The sequence below is a fragment of the Lepidochelys kempii genome, chromosome 4 (assembly GCF_965140265.1).
Source record: "Lepidochelys kempii isolate rLepKem1 chromosome 4, rLepKem1.hap2, whole genome shotgun sequence".
Classification (NCBI taxonomy): Eukaryota; Metazoa; Chordata; order Testudines; family Cheloniidae; genus Lepidochelys; species Lepidochelys kempii.
Window position 1 is genome coordinate 83,986,361 of NC_133259.1, and position 23,381 is coordinate 84,009,741.

Genomic DNA, 23,381 nt, shown 5'->3' on the forward strand with positions numbered 1-23,381 from the left:
CTTAGAGTCTCTGTCAGAGCTTGCTCCTAAGCTTGGCTATTTCTAGGATAACACTTCTGCCCCTTTACCTCCCTGCCTCAGATACTCAAAACCTTTTTAATGCTGAATTAGAGTTTAAAAGGACATACGTAGTTGGTTGTCTACACATTTAAAAGTACGGATCTGAATCTTCATCAAAGGTTCTAGAATCTGATACCTTGTCATAGGTGTTCACTGACTACTCACAAAGTTCCTAGCATGTGGTTAGAGTTAAAACTGAACTGCATCAGACACTGGCTAATGTACAGTAGTTAAGATACAATGCAAATTGTGTTGCCCCCTATTTACTGAAGCATATGCTTGTAGGGTCTCACATGGAGACTTTGATACTTCCTATGCACAGAGAGATGAGTTGAGCCTTTTAATTCTTAATTTTTGTCTTTGCAAATTGGACCAAGTAACAGTGTTCTTGAAAACCAATAAACCTACTCTAAAATTCTTTATTTTTAAGTCTCTACCATGCAAGAGTTATCAGTAATAGTTCCACTTAATTGATCTTTACACTAAAGGTTACTGTCAATTATATGGTCCTTAGGTCATACTAATAAAAGGCAAATTAGCTTTTTTTTCCCTGTTAATTTGGAAGGTCACATTCTCTAGTGTGTAACCATTGGTTAACATTTTTCTCCTTTTTGAAAAGGATCTGTAAATATTTGCCCACAGATGAAATAGCTGACAATTATTACAGGCAACTTCATTCTTAAAGGCCTCAGAAGTGGCAATACTGTGGACAGAATAAAATAGTACTATCTGGCTTACATGAAGCACAGCACTACCCAGTGCTAACAAATGGGATAGTTAAAGGTCAAGCTCTTAACTAGTGATATCAATTAAAAGTGATTGATTACAGTAAAACAGGAATCTTGTCATGTTTCATTCTCGCATATCTTACCAACATATTAATGTCATAGCAAATTTTGGCATTAATATTAATAACTTACTGAATTATGTATGCCACCAAACAAAGAGGGTACATGAAAGGAGTCTGGGAAGATGCTCTTTTACCCATCTACCGGAACTTATTCATAAATCTTAATACAGTTTAGTTACATCCATATCTTCTCTGAACATTATAGGTACTCCTGTACTAAATGGACCCCGAAGACTGTCGTCAGTTTTCAATTCTGGTGAGTTCTCAAATCTCTTTTCTACCCAAATCGTTGTTAATGGATAACAAGGGGAGGTCCCCAAAATTATATATCCTTATATGCTATTCTTTAAGAGGCTTTTGGTATAGTATCCTAGTGTTTCATTCTTAAATTAAGTAGCCTCACAAGAAGTTTGTATGATGTAACCAACCATGAAGACTGAAGGTTCAAACATACAATTTTACCTTTTTTCTCTGTGCTTTAGTTCTGTGCTATTAGACCATCCAGCTGCCAAACTGTAGAGTCGATATTAATATTTGTCGTCTTATGCTTTGTAGACAAAATGTTGCTTTGAAAAAACTGCCATACAAGAACATATGGGTAACAAATTTGGATATAGTGACTTTGCAGTTTAGTCATGTGGCAGTAATTTGTCAAAACAAACTTGATGTGGTTTAGGAAAAACAGAAGATTCATGTTGAACAAAAGCTTTTCTTTTTTTTAATGCCTTGTGCTGACGAATTCTTGACATCTTCTTTTTTTTTTTTTAAAGCAGCAGCCTCAGCATATGTTACTGCATGCTGTGCTTGAATGGTAGGTTGCAATTAACTAGAAATGTTGATATCAACTTTTGTGACCCTGGGAAGAGTGAAGAGGTTAAAAATGTGGCTGATATTCTAAATAATTCTGTTCTGAGGCTTCTGTCTTGTATACTAGTTCTTCTCTCTCCTGTATTTCATACCAGTCCACAAACCTGGAGCTAGTTCTTACCCAGCCAGTTGAAAAATGGCAGAATAAATCTTGGGTGGACATTCCCTTGTACATAAAGATCTTTCCAACTCACTTGAACAGATTAATGGGGTCTTTGTCGAAAGAGAGAAAAGGTCTGTGATAGGAACTTGCCACTGGAGCATTAATATGTCCCTTCACTAGAACTAGAAGCTTGCTGGATGCAACATAGGGTGGAAAAGTGCTACATGTCTCTGGAAGACCCTGCTACCTCCCAAATGAAGATTGGATGTCTTTCTGAAAGATGTGCTCTAGCTAACCAGAAGTTATGGGTCTAATGCAGGAATTACTGTGTGAAATTCTCTTGTTCAGGAGATCAAACTAGATTACAAATCACTTTTGGCCTTAATTTGTGGATCATACATTCGCTTTTACTAAAGCAATACAATGATTCCAAGTGTCTGGAATTTGATCTTGTATGCAGGAGAAGAGAGAATTATTTTTTACTTGTTGGCTTCCTTTCTTTGAGATCTTCTATTACAAGTTCAGACCCTTGTCATGATGCAGCAGTTTAGCACAATGACTTTGAATAGAGGTTTACTTTGGTTTCTGCAGTCACTTACGTTTTGCTAGTACTACTTTTTAGTTTCAGTGGAGTTCTGTGAGCCCATTTGTCCATCAGTTCAGAGAAGCAGAAAGGGTAATCTCACCAAGATTTAGCTGTTTTGTCACCATTTATTGGCAATGGGCGCCATTAAACCTGTGCATCTGGTCTGGAATAGAGATCTCTGGGGGAAAACGTTGGGAAATGAGTCTCTCCATTCATTTGCCAACAAGTGAGCCACACTTTGTACACTGAAATACATAATTCATCACATGCCAGTGAAAGTTCATCCTCAATTTGAAACACTTCATTTCCTGCTCTTTGGAATTATGGACCTTTCACCACTGTAGCACAATTTTTCCATTTTATGCTGACCAGCTTTTCTAATGGATTTTTTTTTTTGCTTTTTCAGAAGCTGCTTTTTTTTTTTTTCATTCTTAATGATCTGATTACATAGAGCTGTATCAAAATGAAAAAAATGGTGTGAGCAATACTGAGGGGTTTTGTTTTGGATGTTCTGTAGCACAATGCTTTTACGCTTCAAGGAAAAGTCAAGTGATCTTTTTCTTCAGAATAACTGAATGCCCAGTACCAGCTCGTGCCATGCAGAATGAGGCCCAGCTTTTTGTTTTTTTGTTTTGTTTTGTTTTGAAGTAGCCTGTGGCTCTCAGAGTAAAGCTTTTGTTCTAAAACATTTTAGACTTCCATCCTTGACTTGACTGTGAGGGGTGTCACTCTCATTCAGTGAAGACCAAGTAAGGTTTTTATTAATTGTCTGTATGCTGTATCTATGGCAGGGGTGGGCAAACTTTTTAGCCCAAGGGCCACATCTGGGTATAGAAATTGTATGGCGGGCCACGAATGCTCATGAAACTGGGGTTGGGGTGTGGGAGGGGGTGAGGGCTCCAGCTAGGAGGTGGGTTCTGGGGTGGGGTTGGGGATGGGGGGTTTGGGGTGCAGGAGGGTGCTCCGGGATGGGACTGAGGGGTTCGGAGGGTGGGAGGGGGATCAGTGCTGGTGGGGGGGGGTTAAGGGGGTGGCGGCTGGTGGCTCGGACGCAGGCTCCAGGCGGTGTTTACCTCAGGCAGCTCTCAGAAGCAGTGGCATGTTGCCCCTCCAGCTCCTACACGGAGGCGCAGCCCGGTGGCTCTGCTGCGCGCCACCCTGTCTGCAGGCACCGCCCCCGCAGCTTCCATTGGCTGCAGTTCTCAGCCAATGGGGGCAGCACTTGGGGCAGAGGCAGCATGCGGAGCACCCTGGCTGCCCCTACAGGTAGGAGCCAGAGGGGGGCCATGCCGCAGCTTCCAGGAGCCATGCAGAGGGGCCCCTGACCCTGCTCCCTGGCTGGAGCACCGGAGTGGGGCAAGCCCCAAACTCTACTCCCCAGCAGGAGCTCGATGGCTGGATTAAAATGGCTGGTGGGACAGATCCAGTCCAGAGGCCATAGTTTGCCCACCTCTGATCTAGGCATAAGGACCCTGTAATATGCCTAATCCACAGAAAGTCTCCTACTGCTAATAGGTTGATTTTGATCTTTCTGTAGTAATGAAACTTGTACTTAGGAAAGTTACTGTTGCATTTAACATCACTGGAGGAAAAGACACTTTTAGAATAAGATTTTTATCCTGTGACCATTTGCATATGTAGTTCACCCAGCTTCCACTCTGTTGCAGTAATTGCTCAAATTGGGGGCATTATTTAGATGTAAACTAATTGTCTTATTCATCAGTAGGGTATTGATATTTGAGTTTCAGGCACTCTACAGATTTGAGAAGACATCACTGTACTGGTTTTACACTTTGTTCATGTTTGGAAGACTTCTTTACAATCATAAGAACGAAAAAATTGTTTTCAAATAAGGATTTGTTTTCTCTGAAATCTAAATCAGTCACAATAAGTTTCAAACAGACTGGATTTTTCCTGAAGGCCAAGTGTTTTACAACACTGTCTTATTGCTACGCCGAAAATAAAATTTACGTTCATTAAAAGAAATTGAGAACTTGAGGTTTAACACCAGTCTCTACTAAGAACACAGCTTGTCAAATCTTTCAACCTGCTGAGCAAGTTAAAGAAAGAACATTATACAAATGTGTTCTATTGCTAACGTAAATACTTTTAAAATTCTGAACTTGATTTAAAAAAAAAATCCCCCTTCATGTAACGCGAGATGGAAATAGGATGCAGCTAACTGAAATGTGCATTAACGTGGAACATGAGTAGTGGCAAAATCCACGGCTGGCTTGGATTCAAGTTCCATTTTATTCAAAATTGGAACAATTGGGTTTTGGGCCTTTAGCTAAGAACAGTTTTTTTTCTTGGACTCAGCAAGGACTTAATCTCAGGGATTTATGGGTACAATATTATGAATCTATTAATTTGTGGGGGCTTTTGTGAAGGGCAGAGGGATTTGGCAATGACTAACTGGATTCATATGGTAATCGCTGATATTTTACAGAAACTATAAAACCTATTGCATTGGAGCTTAGCTGTGGGTTAAGGATGTTGCACATGTTTTGAAGTGTAACTTTTGCCTTGATATGCTTATTCACCCATTAGCATAAAAGGTCTTGCTTCTATTTTAAAATGTGAGTTCAGGGGTCTTCTCTGCAGTATGGCGTAATTTTCCATTTAGCTATCTATTTGTAGAATTAACTGATCTTTTAAAGATCATGAGTGAAAACAGCAGTGACCTTGAGGTGTCCACTCAGTCCACACTGACTGGTAGACCACAATTGAAATGCTGGATTGGTGAAGGATATGTATAAGGAGGTATAGTATTTTAAGCCAAAACACTGTCTCCTGTGAAAGTGCAGTTAAGGCACTAGTCCAGTGCTATTTTTGTGTATGTGGTGTAGCTACTGATTTGAGCAATCATTTTAGAAATCCTAGATACAACTTGAAAACCTAATGTTAGTTCACGGTAGCAATTCTGCAGATAGGTAGACTGCTATTATGCCGATTGATTGAAGCTGAAATTCTGAACAGAAAGTGCTGGCATGTAGATTTACACACCACTTCCTAAACCAGCATTTCTCAAATGCCACCGGGGCCTCCTGTGGCCACCAGGGGCTTTTCTTATGGCCACAGCTGCCTGGGCTGTGATGGGGGGAGGGGAAGCCTTCAGTAGTGGTTGGGCCCTGCCCCGCCTCTGGAGAGACACAAGCTGGAGGAGCAGGCAGCCAGTGAGTTCCTCACCTTCCCGGGGTCGGGATTCAGCCCTTGTGTGGTGGGTGGCATAGAGTCAGTCATATAGTCCAGCATAGAGTCAGGATAGAGTCAGTCAGGCTCCATTCCCAACAATATTGAGGTTACTCCCAGTCCCAAAGAACCAGTCACTTTTCACAGGTCTTTTGCACATCTGATCACACACCAAAGACCAGGCTTGTAGCCAATCCTACAATTAACTAACTAAAGATTTATTAAGAAAAGGAAATGAGATTTACAATGTTAAAGGAGGTAAATATACACTCTCAAATGAGTTAGTCTTAGGGTCCAGAAAGTAGTAGAAGCTGTTGTGATGTGCAAGCTCTATAAATCCTTTAGGGTTAACCCAGGCTAAGCATCTTGGGGATCCTTTCCTTTTGCTTGGAATTTGGAGAGGGCAATAATTCTAAGCAACATAATAATTTCTTCTTGACTGGGATTTTTATTCCTTTCCCCCAGAGTTCAAGCTGTGATGGGATGAGTATTTGTCCCCTCTTCCTGGGTGTGGGGGGGAAAAATAAAGTCTTTTGTCTGATGATTTTCCACATTGGCTTGTCTGGTGTCTGTAGGCCTTTTATGGGGCAGAAGATGACACCTCTTGTGGTAAACTAGTATTTCACACTTCGTAATACTTCTCTCCTCACTGTGGGGATTTCTAGTTCCATAGTAAACACTTTCATAGTTAGAGCAACAGTTAACTATTACCTTGTAACATGGGATACAGATCTAATAAGTGAGATTAATGCATGCAGCAACTCACATGCATTTCATAAAGTCCAAACACTAAACACATCTCTATGAATCTAATACCAATTTTAACAAGACTAGCGTACAGGTGAGCCAGATTGGTTTCTAGCTATGCATTTGTCAGTATTCAGTGAGGCCTAGGGGCCTTGACATGAACTGGCACAAGGTCTGCCAGCATCATAAATACCAAATCAGCATGGCACATGTTGATTGGATAATAGTGGCTGAGAGATCTCAAAATTTAATTGTAAATGGAGATTCATTACATAGGTGCTGTCTTGAAGTGGTTTCCATTATATAGAGGGTATACAGTTTGCTCAATGGCTCTCATCACAGCCACTATCAAAATTGTTCCAGCATCCCTGAATCATTGAGTGTTGTTTTAAGTGGAATCCCAAAGGGATTGGTTCTTGGCCCTGTGCTGGGTAATACTTATCACGGACCTACAAGAAAAGAAAATAATTAATTTCTAATAGTTTGCAGATTGGGCGAGTGGTAAATAACAGGGACAGGTCCCTGGGGCAAAGCAATCTGGATTGTTTGGTGAGTTGGATATAAGAAAACTGAGTTTCAGTAAACCCAAATGTAAGCATGTAGGAACAAAGAATACAGAACATACTTGCAGGATGGGGGACTCTTGGGAAGCAGCAACTGTGGGGAAAAATTGGGGGGGTCATGGCTGAACATGAGCTTCCAGTGTGATACTATGGTCAAAAAGGTTAATGTGATTCATGGGTGTATAAAAAGGGAATCTCGAGTAGGAGTGGAGAGATTACATGACCTTTGTATTTGGCACTAGTGTAACTGTTACTGGGATATGGTGTCCAGTTCTGGTGTCAACAATGCTGATAAATTGGTGACAGTACAGAGAAGACCAATGAAAATTATTACGATTGGAAAATATGGCATAGCTGCTACTCTGAAACCAGTGATATTCAAGGTGCTAAAAAAGACAGTTAAGGGGTGACTTGATCGGTCTACAAGTACCCTCATGGGAACAGAAATTTGAGAATAGGGGGCTCTTCCAGTCTAGCAGACAATGGTATAACAAGATCAGTGGCTGAAATAAGACAAATTCAGACTCAGAATAAGACTGTTTTTTTTTTGTTGTTTTTTAAAACCAAAGTGAGGGTAAATAATCATTGGAACAACTTACCAAGAACTGTGGAAGATTCTCCATTCTTGGGACTTTTAGATCAAGATTGGATGTTTTTCTAAAACATGTGCTCTAGTTCAAACTGGAACTGATTCAGGGAACTTTTATGGCCTGTGTTATACAGATGATCACTATTTTCCCTTCTGGCCTTATCTTATGAATTGAGATGGGGAAATAATGGATTATTTCAATTCACTGGCAATTCTGAAAATTGAATAATTTTGGTTTGGGTCAGCAAACTGAAAAACTAGTTATTCACACGCATCTGCTGTGTGGTACAGCTTATGTTGTGAAATGCAGAAAAGCCTGGTGACCCAGGAACTCCTGGAAAGACTTCAGCTACTTTAGTCCTAGAGGTTGCAGTATATCTGATTAACAGCAAGGGTCATCTGACCCTGCAGCAGACCATACACAGCAGTGGGCAAAAGGAGCAGAGAATACAGGCTGTATGAGGCTATTCAGTTCAGCCAACCCAGAGTCCGAATATGTGTCTGTGCACTCTCCTTCATACTTCTGCTCCTGCCTTTCCAGACCCAGCTTCAATTAAAGACTACTTCAAAACTGGATTGATGGGTGCTGATTAGCAGGGGGAAGAGCTTGTGCCTAGGACCATCAGATGGGAGGGGACTGGCTCTAAGTAGAAAAAGGTAAAGTGTGTGTGTGTGTGTGTATGAATGCAGCAGGGAATTAAGTCAATTTGTGAATGAGGTTGTGGGTTAAACTGTGTATGTGAAGGGAGATGGTAGCGTAAGAGGGAGGAGGAGAAGGGACTCATAGAGCAATAGTAAAGTGGTCATGCCATCCTGCCCTTGAGTGTAGTGTCCCAATTTTTTATTCTGAAAGAGTACCCCTTTTTCTTCCCACTTCTCCACCAAAAATACTTGTGTGACCATCTTGCCCCAACCAGTGAACAGTTTGAAAAAGAGGCTCAATCTGCGAGGAAGGGTATGGTAGAATACACAATGCTACCTGCAGCTTAGCTCCTCCACTTATTTTGGGTATCAGTCACCACTGGGGAAAGACCTACTTGTCAATGGTAAATAGATTCTTTGTTTGAGAGAGGGAAAGCTAAGAATTTCTGCAGAATTTTAAGCTTGTGTTTTAAAACAAATATATTTTCTGCCTTATGGATGTAATTTTCCAAATGTAAAGTGATGCAGTGATGTATTTCTGACCATGCAAATAGCTACAGTGTCTCGGATACAGCTTAGCTTTCAAGTAATAGTATAAAATTGATACTATTTAGAATTGTGGGTAGCAGTGAAATGGATAAGAAAAATTTAACCTCATTTTTCTTGTGCTTAGAATAGCAGTGAGCTGTTATTTTCCATGTGCAGTTATATGGTTCTTCCTCAAACTGCATTGTTTTCTAAATTTCTGTGGGATTTCTTTGGAAGAAAGGGAGCTGTGTATACTGCAACAGGCAGAAGCACTAATATTAGGAGCTTTAAAACATGAAGCTTGCACAATTCAGCTAGAGAAATCTCAAAAGAATTAAGACAGAGCTCCTGTTATTGCTAGGGAATTAAGGCTGTCATAGTTACCAAGTTTCAGAGTAGCAGCTGTGTTAGTCTGTATCCGCAAAAAGAAAAGGAGGACTTGTGGCACCTAAGAGATGAACAAATTTATTTGAGCATAAGCTTTCATGAGCTACAAATAAATAAATAATTTTTTGTTCGTTTCTAAGGTGCCACAAGTCCTCCTTTTCTTATAGTTACCAAGCTAACTGCACCTCGGACGCCTGGTCTCTCCAAGTGCATCTTGTCTCCAATCTCAGACTTCTCGCTTCTATTGGGGTGGAATAGTATGACTCTCGCACTCAAACCATACCCAGGATTGGAGTTCCCTGGGTATCCGCCATAATTTACTTCAGCAGGTCTGACTGGTATCCAGACCATGCAGTTCTGTTCTCTCCAGGGTAATAACCATGGTAATCAGCAACCGAACAGCCTCTTTAAAGCCAAGCGTTAAGAACAGAAGCCTCTTGGTGAAAGCTTTAAATACTGGTGAAAGCAAATTTTAAAACCTACTGTATGAAAGTGTAGCTTTCCAGGGGTGTAACCATCTTCTGCATGGGGACTCTGGTACAACTAGCTCCCTATAAACTTGACTCCCTGTCAGTGCTCACTGGCAACTCCCTGGACAACTTCTGGCAATGCACTCATCTTTGCAGGAATTGAGCCACTTTTGAATTGTTTATATCCCTTTTATCTGGTAACCCAGCTCTGGAAAAATGTTTGCAACTGGTTAGAGTTAGGCTCCTTCACGCTATCTGTTTCGTATTGCCTTTTAAGTGTGTGTTTGTGTGTTTTTATCTGAAGCCTGTGTATCGCTTTTGTGCACAGACCCCACAGAATTATAGGTGTATAGATCAATATAGTTGGACAGGAAATTCTAATAAACCAATATACAGTAACTTGCCTTCACTGATCTGGTCACCTACCCTTTTTATAACATTGTATAACATCTAAGTATTCATAACTTTCCATATCAGCTCTTAATGGAAGTTGCATCAATATAGTTAAACCAGTGCCACTTTGTGCATGGATTCTCAAGCAGATTTAAACATGGTTTAGTATTTCACTTGTCCAGAGAAATTTATTTAATTTTTAAATTGATGTAATATATCCACACAAGGGTTTGCAGTTGTTTTAACTGCAGTGGCAAGAGAGAGCATAGACCAGCCCTTGGTGACACCAAAACCTTAGGTATTGTTTCCCTCCAGTAATTAACTTCAGGGGGTCAACACAGTTGAGAGAGGTCACCACTCTTGAATTGCACATGTGGACTCAGGTGGAAAACTATTGATGACGTCTTTAATACTTCCCTACCTCACAGGGTGTTGAAGGTAACTTTGTTCATAAAGCACATTGAAATCTATGGATGGAAGATAAACCCATTTATCACTTGAGACTTTATCTTGAATATTCAGTTTCAGAAGACTTGATGACAAACCACAGCTTACAGAAGCCTTATTTGCTTTGACATCAGCTAGATATCACCAGCTAGGTTTACATAACGCTAATAACTTGTTTGCAAGTTAAGTGTAAGTGATGGCTTTTTAGTGAACCTGTGCTCTTTCCTTTCCCGTGTGTGTGTGTGTGTGGTTTGTTTTGGTTTTGTTTTGGTTTTTTTAAAAGTGGAACGCAGTTGAGAAAAAATTTGCCTGGCTCTACTACAGTTGTGGTGGTGTTGGTAGGGCCTAGCCTTGTTAGTCTCCAATGACTCTACCCAGGAAAAACAGAAGCAAGACTTGCTGGTATCTCCGCTGTCCACCTCAAGTCAGCAGCCCTGTTCCATTTTAAAGACTTCTTTCTTCTTCCATACTTTCTTTGCACCTCTTTTCTGTGTTTTGGTTTCATCCCCTTTGGTTTTACCCTCTGCTGTCCTGTACTTTTTTCTCATCATGTGTCCTGCTATATTTTGCTCCTAATCCTTCACTGGATAGCAGAGGGCTGCTCAGTAATCCTCATGGCTACCCTTGGATGTAGACTGTGCATGTTCTTGTCACAAAATCCCATCTGTGTTCCTTGCAAGTGGGAGGTGACCAGTGTAAATCTAGTATTCAGCAGCATGCATTTTTAGAATTCATGTTCATATAAAAATGTGCTGTTGAAAAAGGAAACTGACTATCAGGGTCCAAAACACCCCAAAAGGAGAACAGGGGTGTTGAACCCCTAAAGAATAAGCAGTTGAATCAACTGATTGTACAACATTGTTGTATTATAACAATAACGACAATGTTACTGTACTATAAAAGTGTATTGAGCCATGTCTTTTTGTAAAATCCGGTGACATGCTGATTAATATAATTGTGAAACGTATGGATTAACACTCTATATGAGGAATTATCGATACTTACTGATATTATGCTTTTAAAGTCGGTGGTCAAACAAGAGAAACCGGTTTTCTCCCAGACAGCTACCATGTCACCTATCTCCCTGTCTCTAACATAAATTAAGCAATCGAAGCCCTATTTACATAGGAGTCAATAGGGGGATTGGAAATCAACAGGAAGAGAACAGCAACGAGTCATGCTGACTCTGGGGACAAAACAGTGAGTTTGGGGAAATACAAGCAAAAAAGTTATTTTGGCATCCATCTCTTAAGGGACAAAGAGGCCATTACTCTTGGGATCTGTGAAAGGTGTATCCTTCAGCCATGTGGGCTGAGGATGCTGAAAACTGATTGTGAGAAATTGCCTGAGACCAGTTGTCTAATCTGTTAAACTTTAGACAAAAAACAAAAATAAAACATGCTTTTCTTGTTTCTATTATCCTGGCTTCCTAGTAAATCCTGTTGGACTTCTGTTCTCTGCTTTCTAGCTTTCAACTCCAGATTTAAAAAAAAAACTTTTTTTGTTTGTTTGGCTGTGTTACAGGCCTAGAAATCTAGGACGGCATTTCTTTCTACTTAAAGGTAGAATGATTTAATAACTTGCATCATAAAGGAGTGGGGAAAAATATAAACCTTTTGGGTCATTTAAGTATATACTGAGCCAGCATGTTGCGCAGGGATTTGCATAACGGTGGTTTACAGTAGTGTTTGAATCAATCAGTTATCAGATTACAGCTGAATCTAGACATACTGGTTTCTTGTTGAAGTCCAGAGAATGTCATAATACTAAATTAAGATTAGTACTTCCTTGATTTTATCCCAGTACACTGAAATGTGCAGGGCCACAAAACTGAATGGTACTTATGAGCCTTCTAAATATGAAACTTTGTACAGAATAGCATTATTTTATGTGGACTTGTAAGGACTTAAATATGGATGTAGTGGTATGTTCAATATATGTTAAAAGAAGCTTTCTGTTAGAAAACATTAAACATAATTAAAGTAAGTTGTTGGGATAAATTCAAGTCAATTAGAAAATTGTCAGAATGGAATCAGAATTAGATGAATGAAACAAGTCTTGATTGATATTCCTGAAGGCGTATTTTAGTTCTCCCCCCTCAATATAAAGTAATTTTCTTCTTAACAGTCTCTGAAGAACAATTACATAATCTGTGACATTACTGGGTGATATTCAGATTGGAGACCACCCACTTTCCCCTCCTCCTCCTGCTAGGTCTTCATTCCCATTGAGTCTCTTAACAGATTAAGCATGAACAGTGTGATGTAATTCAGAGGCTGCTGGTCTCCTGAATCACTAAGAGAAGGTTTTATTCTGAGGACAAGCTTTGTTTCTGCAACATCTGGTGGGGAGAGAGGCTGCCAGCAGCATTTGCATTGTGGATATCTTTCTCACGTTCTTATTTTGTCTGTGAATATGGAATAACCGTGAAGGAATGAGGGATATTTGTTTTCTAGTCTTGTTTTCCTTGCCAAGTATAGCTTGGCTTCAATCAGTGGTGAATTAAAATATATAGTATGTGACAGTATATGGAGGCTGTTTCTTGCTTGTCTGTCTTCCAATCGCTCTGAAGACATGTTATGGTCTCCGAAATTTTCCTTATCCAACATGCGTGTGCGACTGACTGCAAAGGGACTGCTCCGAAACCTTCGACTTCCTTCTGGGTATAGGAAAAGCACAGTTATATTTCATACAGGTTTGTATTTTTAAACCTTGTACTTAGTGTGTGCCTTGGGGACATCTTGTTTACCTCAGTAGCTGCCTATTAATTAAAATATATTCTGGGCATGAAACATTTCATTTTTCACAGAAACCTAAAGCTCTTATAGAAATCAAGTCCTAGTTTATAAAAGTGGACAGTTTGATCTTGGATTTCTCATGTGGGGGTGTGTGTTTGTGTTTGACCTGCTCATCTGGAAAACATGGTATTCTATTTGTTTGTGGAGTGCTGAATTGGAATTGACACGTTTTTCCAGATCCAGAAATAGAATCTGGAAATTGATCACCATTAAGCATCTCTTTAATATTTTTATATTGTGGGTAGATACATACTGTGATATTTTCCCTTCTCTGCCCCTTGAAGGGGGGAAAATGGGGTACAAAATCATATTGTATAGCTTTTTCTTGAGGGTTATGCAACTTTGCCTGACTACAATGTATCTTAATATCCCTGTTATAGATATAAAAAATAATTCATGGTTTGTAAGCAGGGAGAGTAAATTTCATCCTTAAAGAAAATCCTTTTTAATGTTAGCCGTAATAGCAATGTGAGTGGAAGTCTATATTAGCCAGGGGAACGTAAAAAAAAAAACAAACAACAAAAATAAATGTTCTCCCACTCCCACTTTGTCTGACCGATCTTCTCTCCTTCTTCCCCTCCAAACGTAAGTTTGTGCAGCTGCCTGTGTCTCGTTTTGCCTCCCAGGCATCTCCTTTCTCTCTTGGCCACCACTCATCTCTTCTAACATCTCATGGAATCTCTAGGTCTCCTTGACAGGCCATTTAGCTCTACTAGTCACTGTTTTCTCATCTCTCCTGGCATTTTGTTAATGTCTGTCTCTCATCTCCCACTTAATGCTAAAAAGCGTTAGGAGGTTGAATGCAACATAGCTGAAAGTCTGCTTGGAGATTCTATGTAATATAACCTGTAAGATAACTTTTAATGTAACTTGATGTTGCAAAACTCTTTATGGATAAATCTCCATATCTATTCTACTTATCTGAATGTTACTAACAATCTGATGTCTTCACATACAGCATGTCTCAGGAAGTACAGGTCTAGAAATAATGCAAGAAATCAGTCAATCTTAGACTTATTCTTTATTGGTTACCTGAATTTGTATATTTTAAAATAGTAAAATATACCTAAGGCCCTTTGTTAGTGGTTTTTACCTTTCTCCCCCCTGAAAAATTCCTAGGCTTTACAAAAGGTATTTGTTTTTTACTGTTTTTTTTTTTAACCTGAATTTTGGGATTCTTTCTTGTGGTCAAGAAAATCCAATAGATTATATTAATTAGATGTACTTATATTAATAAATTAGACTAAGTGTAAATGTAAGGCTGTCCCTTAAAGTAAGGCAATGTAGTGTAAGATATTCTTATACATGTACAAATGCAAGTGTACATACTGTTAATGTAGACTTCAAATACACATTTTTGTTGCTTTTTTTTCTGTCTTCCTGTCTCCCAGTATTAACCCTGGTATTTACCCAAATAACTGAGTTATTTTTGCACTGATTTGCACTAGCTTCTTTTTAATAAATACCAATAAATTCCCAGGAAACGTTGAACAAAAATAAAGGGCCTTGAATATACCCAGTGAATCTATAGCTGTATATAGTATTAATCCAGTTTAAATTTCCAGTATCATATTGCAATCTTAAACAAAAAAAGACTTGCATTGTTAGCATTAAGTGGACATCTGAATAAAATCTGCCTCCAGATATTCCTATTCATAAAAAACTATTGAATACAGTACATGAAATATATTGCTGACCATAAGTCCTAGTTATACAAACATCCCTATAAAGAGATTCTGGCTGGCTGTCTTTTTCATGCTTTCAGGTATGACCCACAGCCCTTGAAATGGTAGTCAAAGTTCAGCTAGACCATGCTTCTCACTTTTCTCATCTCTTGTCACGTCAGTGCTTCTGAACAAACAGCAGAGCATATAACTGCACCAGCAAAGAGAGTGACCAGTGCTGAATATATGTTAAACTAGCTTATGTTCAATACTGGGTAGTAGTATATACGTTCATCGGCGTTTTACCCCTGTTAACTCAGCATAATATATTGACAATTTTATGTTTTTATGTAACTTGAGAGCAGATAAAGCTTGTGTGTGGGCTTCTTACCTTGAAATAAGGGTGACAACATAATAAAATTCATGCACATGATCATGCTATACATAACACTGATGTTTCAGATCATCAGGAATAAGCCTATTTATACTGCTGCAGCATCAGCCAGCATGTCTCTTAACACAGTGATTTCATTGCATTAAAAAAAATGTAGCATCCTCCCTGGGTCTCGCAGCATGCCCAAGTGATCACACTGTATTTTTATAGTGTGGACTCTGTTTTAATAGAGATTATCATGGACCCCCTCTCGGTTGTAATTGCATAGATGGCTTTCCTTCCCTTTCATGAGCGAAACCTTCTTGTGACAGATATGCTAATTGCTTATACAGCTGTAGTAATCAAGTAATCTATTTAATATGATTTAGCAGATTGAAAATAAAGGAGACAGTACCAGCTGACATGCTACATCTTCACAGACCACCAGCAGCTCACAGATCAGATTCAGAACCTCTGGGAAAATAGGATTTAACTTCTGTCATGAGGAATGGTATCAGAAGTTACTCACAGATTTGTAATGCTCTATTTTCATCCTCATTTGTGAAAGTCTCAAAGCAACCCATTGTTTTTTTTACAGTATCTACACATTCTGTAGATAACTTAAAGATTATATGAAATCTGAAGTCTACATAGTGACCTTATTAAAAAAAAATCATCCTTGAGTTCCCTCCTTCAAACATTCGTATTAAAATAAGTCAGTTAGCTTATTTAAGATTGAATAATTGCAAAAAAAAAAAATCTTAATCAGCATGTGTACGTGAAGAGTTAAAAGTGAATCATCATTCTGATATTTCATTAATGAAGAGACAAACATACTTTCTATTATTACTGACTGTTTAAGAACATGTTTAACACAAACAGTGAATAGAAGCGATCTTAAGTACTTAATACTCTTCATGCATGATTGGTGTGACGGATTAGATCAGCATGTCTGGATGGCTGTCACCTTAAGAATGTTGGAGAAAGACCGTCTTGACCATACATATATTCTCTTTCCTTTTTTATACAAAGCAGTACATTTGACAAAAGGACCTAATGATGGTAACTGAGAGCAAAACTACAGTGGTTTGCAGTACCATAATTTTTGAAGGATTGTGGGTGAAACTACATAGTTCTTTGTATTATTCATATACTTTGAGTCTCACAAAACAAAATCTTAGTATCCTGCTTTTGGCTTGCTTTAAAAAAAAAAAAAGAGAGAAATAAATGGTAGCTATGTGGCTGACTACTTGACCTGGAAACATGACTTCTCATATCAAGACAGCCAATGCACAGTCATATCATGACAAGAATTTCAGACCGTTGTAACCCCAAAAACCTTTCCCTCTCAAACTCTAAAATCAGACAAATCAATACAGACCTAGCACCTTTTAAATCGGGCAGATACCATTTGTTTGTACAACCTAGTTTTTAAGACCACTCATCAAGTGGTCCATGTGAGGTGGGAATCTATCAAATTGTTAAGGGTAATAAAGCAGTGCCTTCAAAGCACAATAACACACAATTTCCAGAAGGCTCATACTTTGGAATTGTCACTTAATCTGAATATTTTCTTAAAATCAACTTTCCTATAGTACTGTTCTTTTTAGAAATAACTAAAACACAGAATAGTCAAATAACTGCAAAGTCGTGTGATACAGTAGCAGGGAGCTATCAAAAATGCCTTTGAAACTGCTACAAGAAATTAACTAAATCCAAAAGTCTACCAGAGACCGATATAGTTTAATATAGCAGAAATGATGCAACCTGTACATAATGATAAATATTCATTTCACAAGACAAGGAAAAATTGAAAAACAGAATACCACTCTAGCAGTAACTATAGAGCAAAATCTTCAGTGTAATCAGCATGACATGCTTATTTGAACTTAAAAGCTAGTATAGCAGATTCCAAACTATTGTCATACACATCTGTTTGAGTGACTCAACCATATTTATTTGCACTGTATTGGGTAAAAACCCTATGGAAACAAATACTAGTTATTCTTAAAACTAGTATCATGTATTCTATTCTGTAATGAGAAAAAAGCATCAGGATAACTTTTATGGTGAAATCTTCTCAGCACTACAGATAACTGCCAGTTCTGATAATCTGTTCTGGCAACCACACACAACCACCAGTCCTTTAATTTCAATCCCAAATGCTTGAATTAAATGGACAATAAAACTTGACATTATCTGTTATATGCCTATTTTAACTTCTGTCCATACCTTTAAATCTATGCTTAGTCAGTTTAAGGTGATCAGAAACCACCCCCTCATCTAGTCTGACCTTCTGTGTATCTCAGGCCACCAACAGCACCTGCACATTAAATCAAAATTTGACCAAAATATTACAGCCCACAGGAGACTTTTATGTGCTACAGGCAGAGAATAGGGGGGACCAATGTGTGATGCCCTGCAGTGGCAGAGAATTGGGTATCTCTAAATCAGACAGTCCCAGCAAATGACCTGCGCTCCATGCTGCAGAGGAAGGGGGGTAAGACCCCTCAAGATTACCAACAATCTCATCTGGGGGCGAACTTCTTCCTCACCTCCCCCATACATGGGGTGGTCAGTTGGCCTCTGAGTATGTGAACAAGAACCAGCCAGCCAAGCAGCTGAGAGAGTGCTCAGCGCACTGGGCCATGCTGTCCAATGTCCCAGCTCCAGCTATGGCCATCTCTGATCCTTCAGAAAAAAAAACAGAATACATGAGAAGGCAGGGGGAGGGGAGGAATCCCTGCCTGACTGCTAGAGGTGACCCAACCTGATTTCCTAACAAGCTGCCTAAACATGGAGTGACTTAATCAGTTATTTCATATAAAATACCTGATCTTTCATTTTCCTATTTAAGAATTCAGTAGCTGACATGAATGCCCCATTTAAGCTTGAGGTTTAATCACTGTAAACTGAATTGAAAGCTTTGCATAGTGTTGTGGAGGGCTGGTAGCTATCCCATTAGCTGTCACCTACAGATTTATCCTCAAGTGGTAGAGGCCTGTGATGTTGGAGTTATAAGTTCATGACCATTTCCATTGACAGCTGTGGCTTATTATGGAGAGGAGCTGACCCCTTTCCATAATACTTAAGATTACAGCCACCTTCCCATTTTAAGGCTGACTTTTGTTTCTCCCTTCTCCCCCAAAGGAAACTCCAGGATTTGCCAAATTACTCTTCTTGCTTTTCCTGCCCACTTTGAGTGCCTCTCCCATTTTGGCAGTGGAAAAAGGTGCCCAGGTCTGTTGGAGATGAGATCACGGAAGAAGAGTGTTACCTGCCAAAGGGTTATATAGACCAATTGACACTCTCATAAATCTGCTCAAATTCCTGCACTTAGTTACACTAGCTGTAAAGTGGGGGATAATACATGTCTGTGTAAAATTATTAGAAGGCTATAGAAAAAAGCACTAAGTGCATTACTAGCTGCATTTTTAGATGGGGTAACTAAAGCAGAGAGATGTTCAGTTGCTTAGCAGGAAGGCACTGTGGTCTAGTTTGGGATGTTGGCTGTGGAACAAACGACAGTGGGTTCTAGTCTGTCACTTAATGGGTCGTGATTTTTAGTACTTCACCAATATTGGAATGAAGCAAAGTTGTCAGACGTCTGGCTAACTTAACTTCAGATGTGATGTGCGCATCTCCATTGTGGACTGAAAGAGATGAAGATCCACAGGCGCCACAATTAGTTATCAGCAGCACTCAGACTTTTAACTTGGCAATATGTGATGTGCCAAATTTAAAAAGGTTTTATTTACCTGCATAAGGAAACATGAAATATTTAAAAGAAAATAGCTACTAAAGCAAGGCAGTAGTTCTTAGTCAAGTATGACTTACTGTGTAAATAAAAGTACAAAAATTCATTTTTCTTATCACAAGATCCTTAATTATGACTCAAAACAAATATTCACCCATTATCTCAAAATACAATGTTTTGTAAAGAATATAATTATGTATAGGATAATGACACACATTGGTCAGCCTTAAATGCAAGCCCTGCATAGTTGGTGGTTTAAGTGAGGCTGTGCGGCTTTTATTTGTGGGGAGGAAGAACTGGGGTTTTGAGAGAGCAGAGATGGGTTAACTTAAATATGCGGCCCCTTTTCGTATGTGGCACATGGTTGGTTTGTTCCTGTGGCTCTTAGTTGGGTTATATTTTTAATTATCTATGAAGTGCTCCTGAATCATTCTTTGAAATCAAAGTAAAAAATTAATAAAACTGATATTTTGCAGTCTACTTCCTAAAAGAGTAACTTAGGTGCTAAAATCAGGAAAAGAAAAATACATAAAGCTCCAGTAATCTGTGGATTCTAATTAGGGTTATTGTGTACCCCAAAATGCATTTTGTTTTCTAGATATAAACAATATATATGTGTTTAAGCAGTATAAGATTTATTCTATAACTCTTAAGTTTCCTTGCTTTCTAGCATTTGGGTTTTGTAACAGAGCAGTAACAACACCACTTAGCAATCTTAATGGCTTTTAAATAAAGGCTTTTAAAATTTTCAAATTCCAGCCTTTGTCATGCCAGTTGTGAAATCCGTACAAGTGAGCCTGGTATCAAAGGGCAGATGACTTTTGGTAATAAGAAAACAAAGGATTTCTATTACCAACCTGCTCGATTTATTTTTAACTTTCTACAGCACAAAGAAACCATTCTATGAGGAAAGCGATGCCCTTTAGCTTCAGTGCTGGACCATGGTAGTTTGGGTACTTTGTCTTGAAATCAAGCTACATGATGAATTGGTTCATTGTTTTGTAGTACTGTTTGCAATTTGAACTTCATAGGCACACAAGCCCTTGCACTTTGAAACGCGTAATATTTGTAGAGCAAAAGAGTTGTCAAGTTACTTGTTGGCTGAAGTAGATTTAACTTTAATCAGTCAAAATCTTGCTGCACAGTGTGTTCTCTACCTGTAGTACTGTGGAGCTGTTACTAAATGGATTGGGACCATATGACCCATTACTTTGGTTACAGGTCCATGTCACATGGTAAGTGCAAGAATCACTGGTGTTGTAGACCAGTGTCATTCATTGGGTACAGAAGTTTATATTGCAACCTGCAAAAGAACACCCACCCTTCATCACTGAAGAACATCAAGTGGGGGGGAGGGGAGGGTATTGGTCTTATAGTCTACCTTTTAATGCCTCTGGGTAGACAAGGTGCCAAAGCTCAAAATGTCTTCATGTGGACCTTCACCAAATACCACACTGTATAGCAGTCATTATGGGGTAAGGTGACCGAAGAAGACTGTGGCATGGCAACAGATTTTGCAAGATGGACGCTTTTGGAAGAGGTAAAGAAAATCAATATGGCTTATGCTTTGGAGACTGGAGTAATCAACCTGGCTGATTTCCAGTTAGTGGTTCATAGAAGTCAGATGTCCATTCTGATTTAGTCCAGTTGCCTTTGATAGCTGACAAAAGTTTTGTTAATACTTGTGACCCATGGCTGAGATGGAAGCAATCTTATTTCATTGGTTCCATTCATTTCTCTGTTGTGAAATAGTCACATTGGGTCAACCGTTAAACTGTTCTGAGAGCACTGGTCTTTCATATGTGGTTATACAGGGTTCTGTGCTACGCCTTTTCAATTCAGCGTGTACTATCAGGCTAACTTAAATTGTGACCCCAGGACCTCCCTGTGCCAACTGCCAGAGGGCAAAGGAGAACATAGGGGTGCAGGGATCCCCTGGGTTCACCAAAAGAATGGTCTCTGAAGCCTATGTCACAAGGGTGGTCATAATCATTGTAAGATGTGTGTATGGAAAACATGTGAGCAGAGGTGTGAGTCTGTATATTCTTTGAGTGATGCCACATGTCCATTCCACTGTAGGTGTGTGTGCACGCTTGCCAGAGGTTTTTCCGCTTAGGGGATACCCATTGGAGTGGCACAAACACGTATTGCATGCAGGCATAAAGGGTGGAGCTGCCCCTAATCCTCTCCTCAAGTTTTTCCTACCAGCTCTGACAACTGTTGGAGCTCCCTTTCCTTGTTTCTGCAAGTCTTGTGGTCTCGTGTGTAAATAGTGCCCTTTTAGTTTCTGTATGGTTTGTTAGTGTCGTTTTAAAATTTGTTGGTGTGGCTCTGGCACCCAAACTGGCTACTGGACCCAGTACAGGAGATATGCTGCATGCTCCAGGTTTCGAGCCCTGCCACTCTTGTGGTTAAGCAATGCTATCAGCAGCCCTCACCCCAGCTGTCTTCAGTGCATGGGGGAGGCTCATGTAAATGACATATGTAGCATCTGTAAGGGCTTTAAGCCCAGTTCATGGGCTAAAAGGACATGGCAGTCTGACGTGGATATCTCCTCCTGTAATTGCCTCTCCGTGCTCCATCTGAACAATCTACCTCAGTCTGGGTACCGAACACCTCTGCATCAATTAGGGCTTGTCAACGTTTAAAATGCTGTAGTGGTGCCAGGGTTCTCCCATTGGTGTAGATATTCCACCTCCCCAACTGAATAGGGACAAGTTGTTAAGGAGGCATATAAAATAGCACAAGAATGTAGGAACAAAATCAGAAAGGCTAAGGCACACAATGAGTTGCACCTAGCATGGGATATAAAAGGCAAAAATAAAATGTTTTTTAAATACAGTACGAGTAAGAGAGAGACTAAGGAAAGTGTAGGCCCTCTACTGGTGGGGAAGGAGAGCTAAATAATGAATGAGAGCCTCAAGAAAGCTGAGGTGTTTAATGCCAGATTTGCGTCAGTCTTCACTAAAAAGGTGACCAGATACTGAACATGATTAATATTAATAAGGCGGCAAGAATGCAAGTCACAATAGGGAAGTAACGGGTTAAAGACTATTTATGATAAGTTAGATGTATTCAAATTGACAGGGCCTGATGAAATTCATCCTAGGGGACTTAGGGAACTAGCTGAAGAAATCTTGAAACCATTAGCAAGTATCTTTGAGAACTCCTGGATGACAGGTGAGGTCCCAGAAGACTGGGAGAAGGGCAAACAACAGTACCTATCTTTGCACAAGGAAACAAAAAGGATCTGAGGAACTATGAACCACTCAGCCTAACTTTGGTACATGGAAAAATACTTGAACAAATTATTAAGCAACCAATTTGTAAGTGCCTGGAGGATAAGAGGGTTATAAGGAATAGCCAGCATGAATTTGTCAAGAACAAATCTTGCCAAACCAACCTCATTTTCCTCTGAGACGGCTACTGGCTGTGACATTCTGGGGTGCAATCCAGACCAGTAAGGGTTTATCACTTGCCATGTATCCCTGGGTGCCTTAAATGCCTCAAATGTGTGGTCTTCTGTTTTGTGCAGCCCTGGTTCAGCGTCTACCTACAACACTGAGAGCCCTGCTGTAGTCTTTCATCCATTACATGATGCAGGGGTGACTCCAAAACCCTTTCCTGGTACACTTACAGAAGTTAATAAGTTTGCTGTTCCCTTTGAAGAAGCAGTACATCAGCTGCTTACCACCTTACTGTAATTCACAAACACTCTATTTTAATCAAAGTACCGGGTTGGTTTATAGTAAAAATTAAAACAAGTTTAAGTGATGCCAAATAAAAGGAATCAAGGTTAGAAAGATTTACAGACAGACAAAATTAACAATACACTTATAAGACTAAAACCTAATTTCAGCCAATTACTATCTTTCCCTTAGCAGGTTTCTCACCTATAATTGATTTCCAGACACTTCAGTTCCCTTGGTTGAAGGACCAATCTTTCTGTAGTTGCAAGAGGTCTGGCCTCTTTAGTCCACCAAATAATGGATAACTTAGGGGTTCACCAGCACTCGCTATATTCAAGTAAACCATTGAAAAGCATATCATCATTCATTGACCTTGGTTCAAGAGTCAGGAAATCTTTTTGGGGACACAGTTTCCATCCCCCATCAAGATTGTGATAATCTTTCCCCGCTTGGTCTCCTGATGGGTTTCTTTACCTTGCGTGTAAACATGTCTTCATTGTCTCTGCCTGTTGACCAGGTTTGTCAGATAAATGTACACAGTCATTTGTTATCTAAACATGCTGACTTCCCAAGTAACTTATAAGCTTTGAAGGTTCTGTTTACCACACGTGTAAATTGCAGTGCCATGGTCACTGGTCAACCCTACTTTATTTCTGTTCAAGACCTGGAGAGACCT

The 23,381-nt window shown here is 39.5% G+C and overlaps 1 protein-coding gene across 3 annotated transcripts in view; it reads left to right on the forward strand.

Moving 5' to 3' along the window:
* MTUS1 (microtubule associated scaffold protein 1) overlaps window positions 1–23,381 on the forward strand; it is a 207,929-nt gene that overhangs the window by 86,664 nt on the left and 97,884 nt on the right. For 2 of the 3 annotated variants that reach the window (XM_073341912.1, XM_073341911.1), the window contains one exon: window positions 1,116–1,166. In XM_073341912.1, coding sequence (XP_073198013.1) covers window positions 1,116–1,166 — 51 coding nt within the window. Of the gene's footprint in view, window positions 1–1,115; window positions 1,167–12,637; window positions 13,120–23,381 lie in introns of those variants that run through there. The other variant, XM_073341913.1, reaches the window with a different exon arrangement.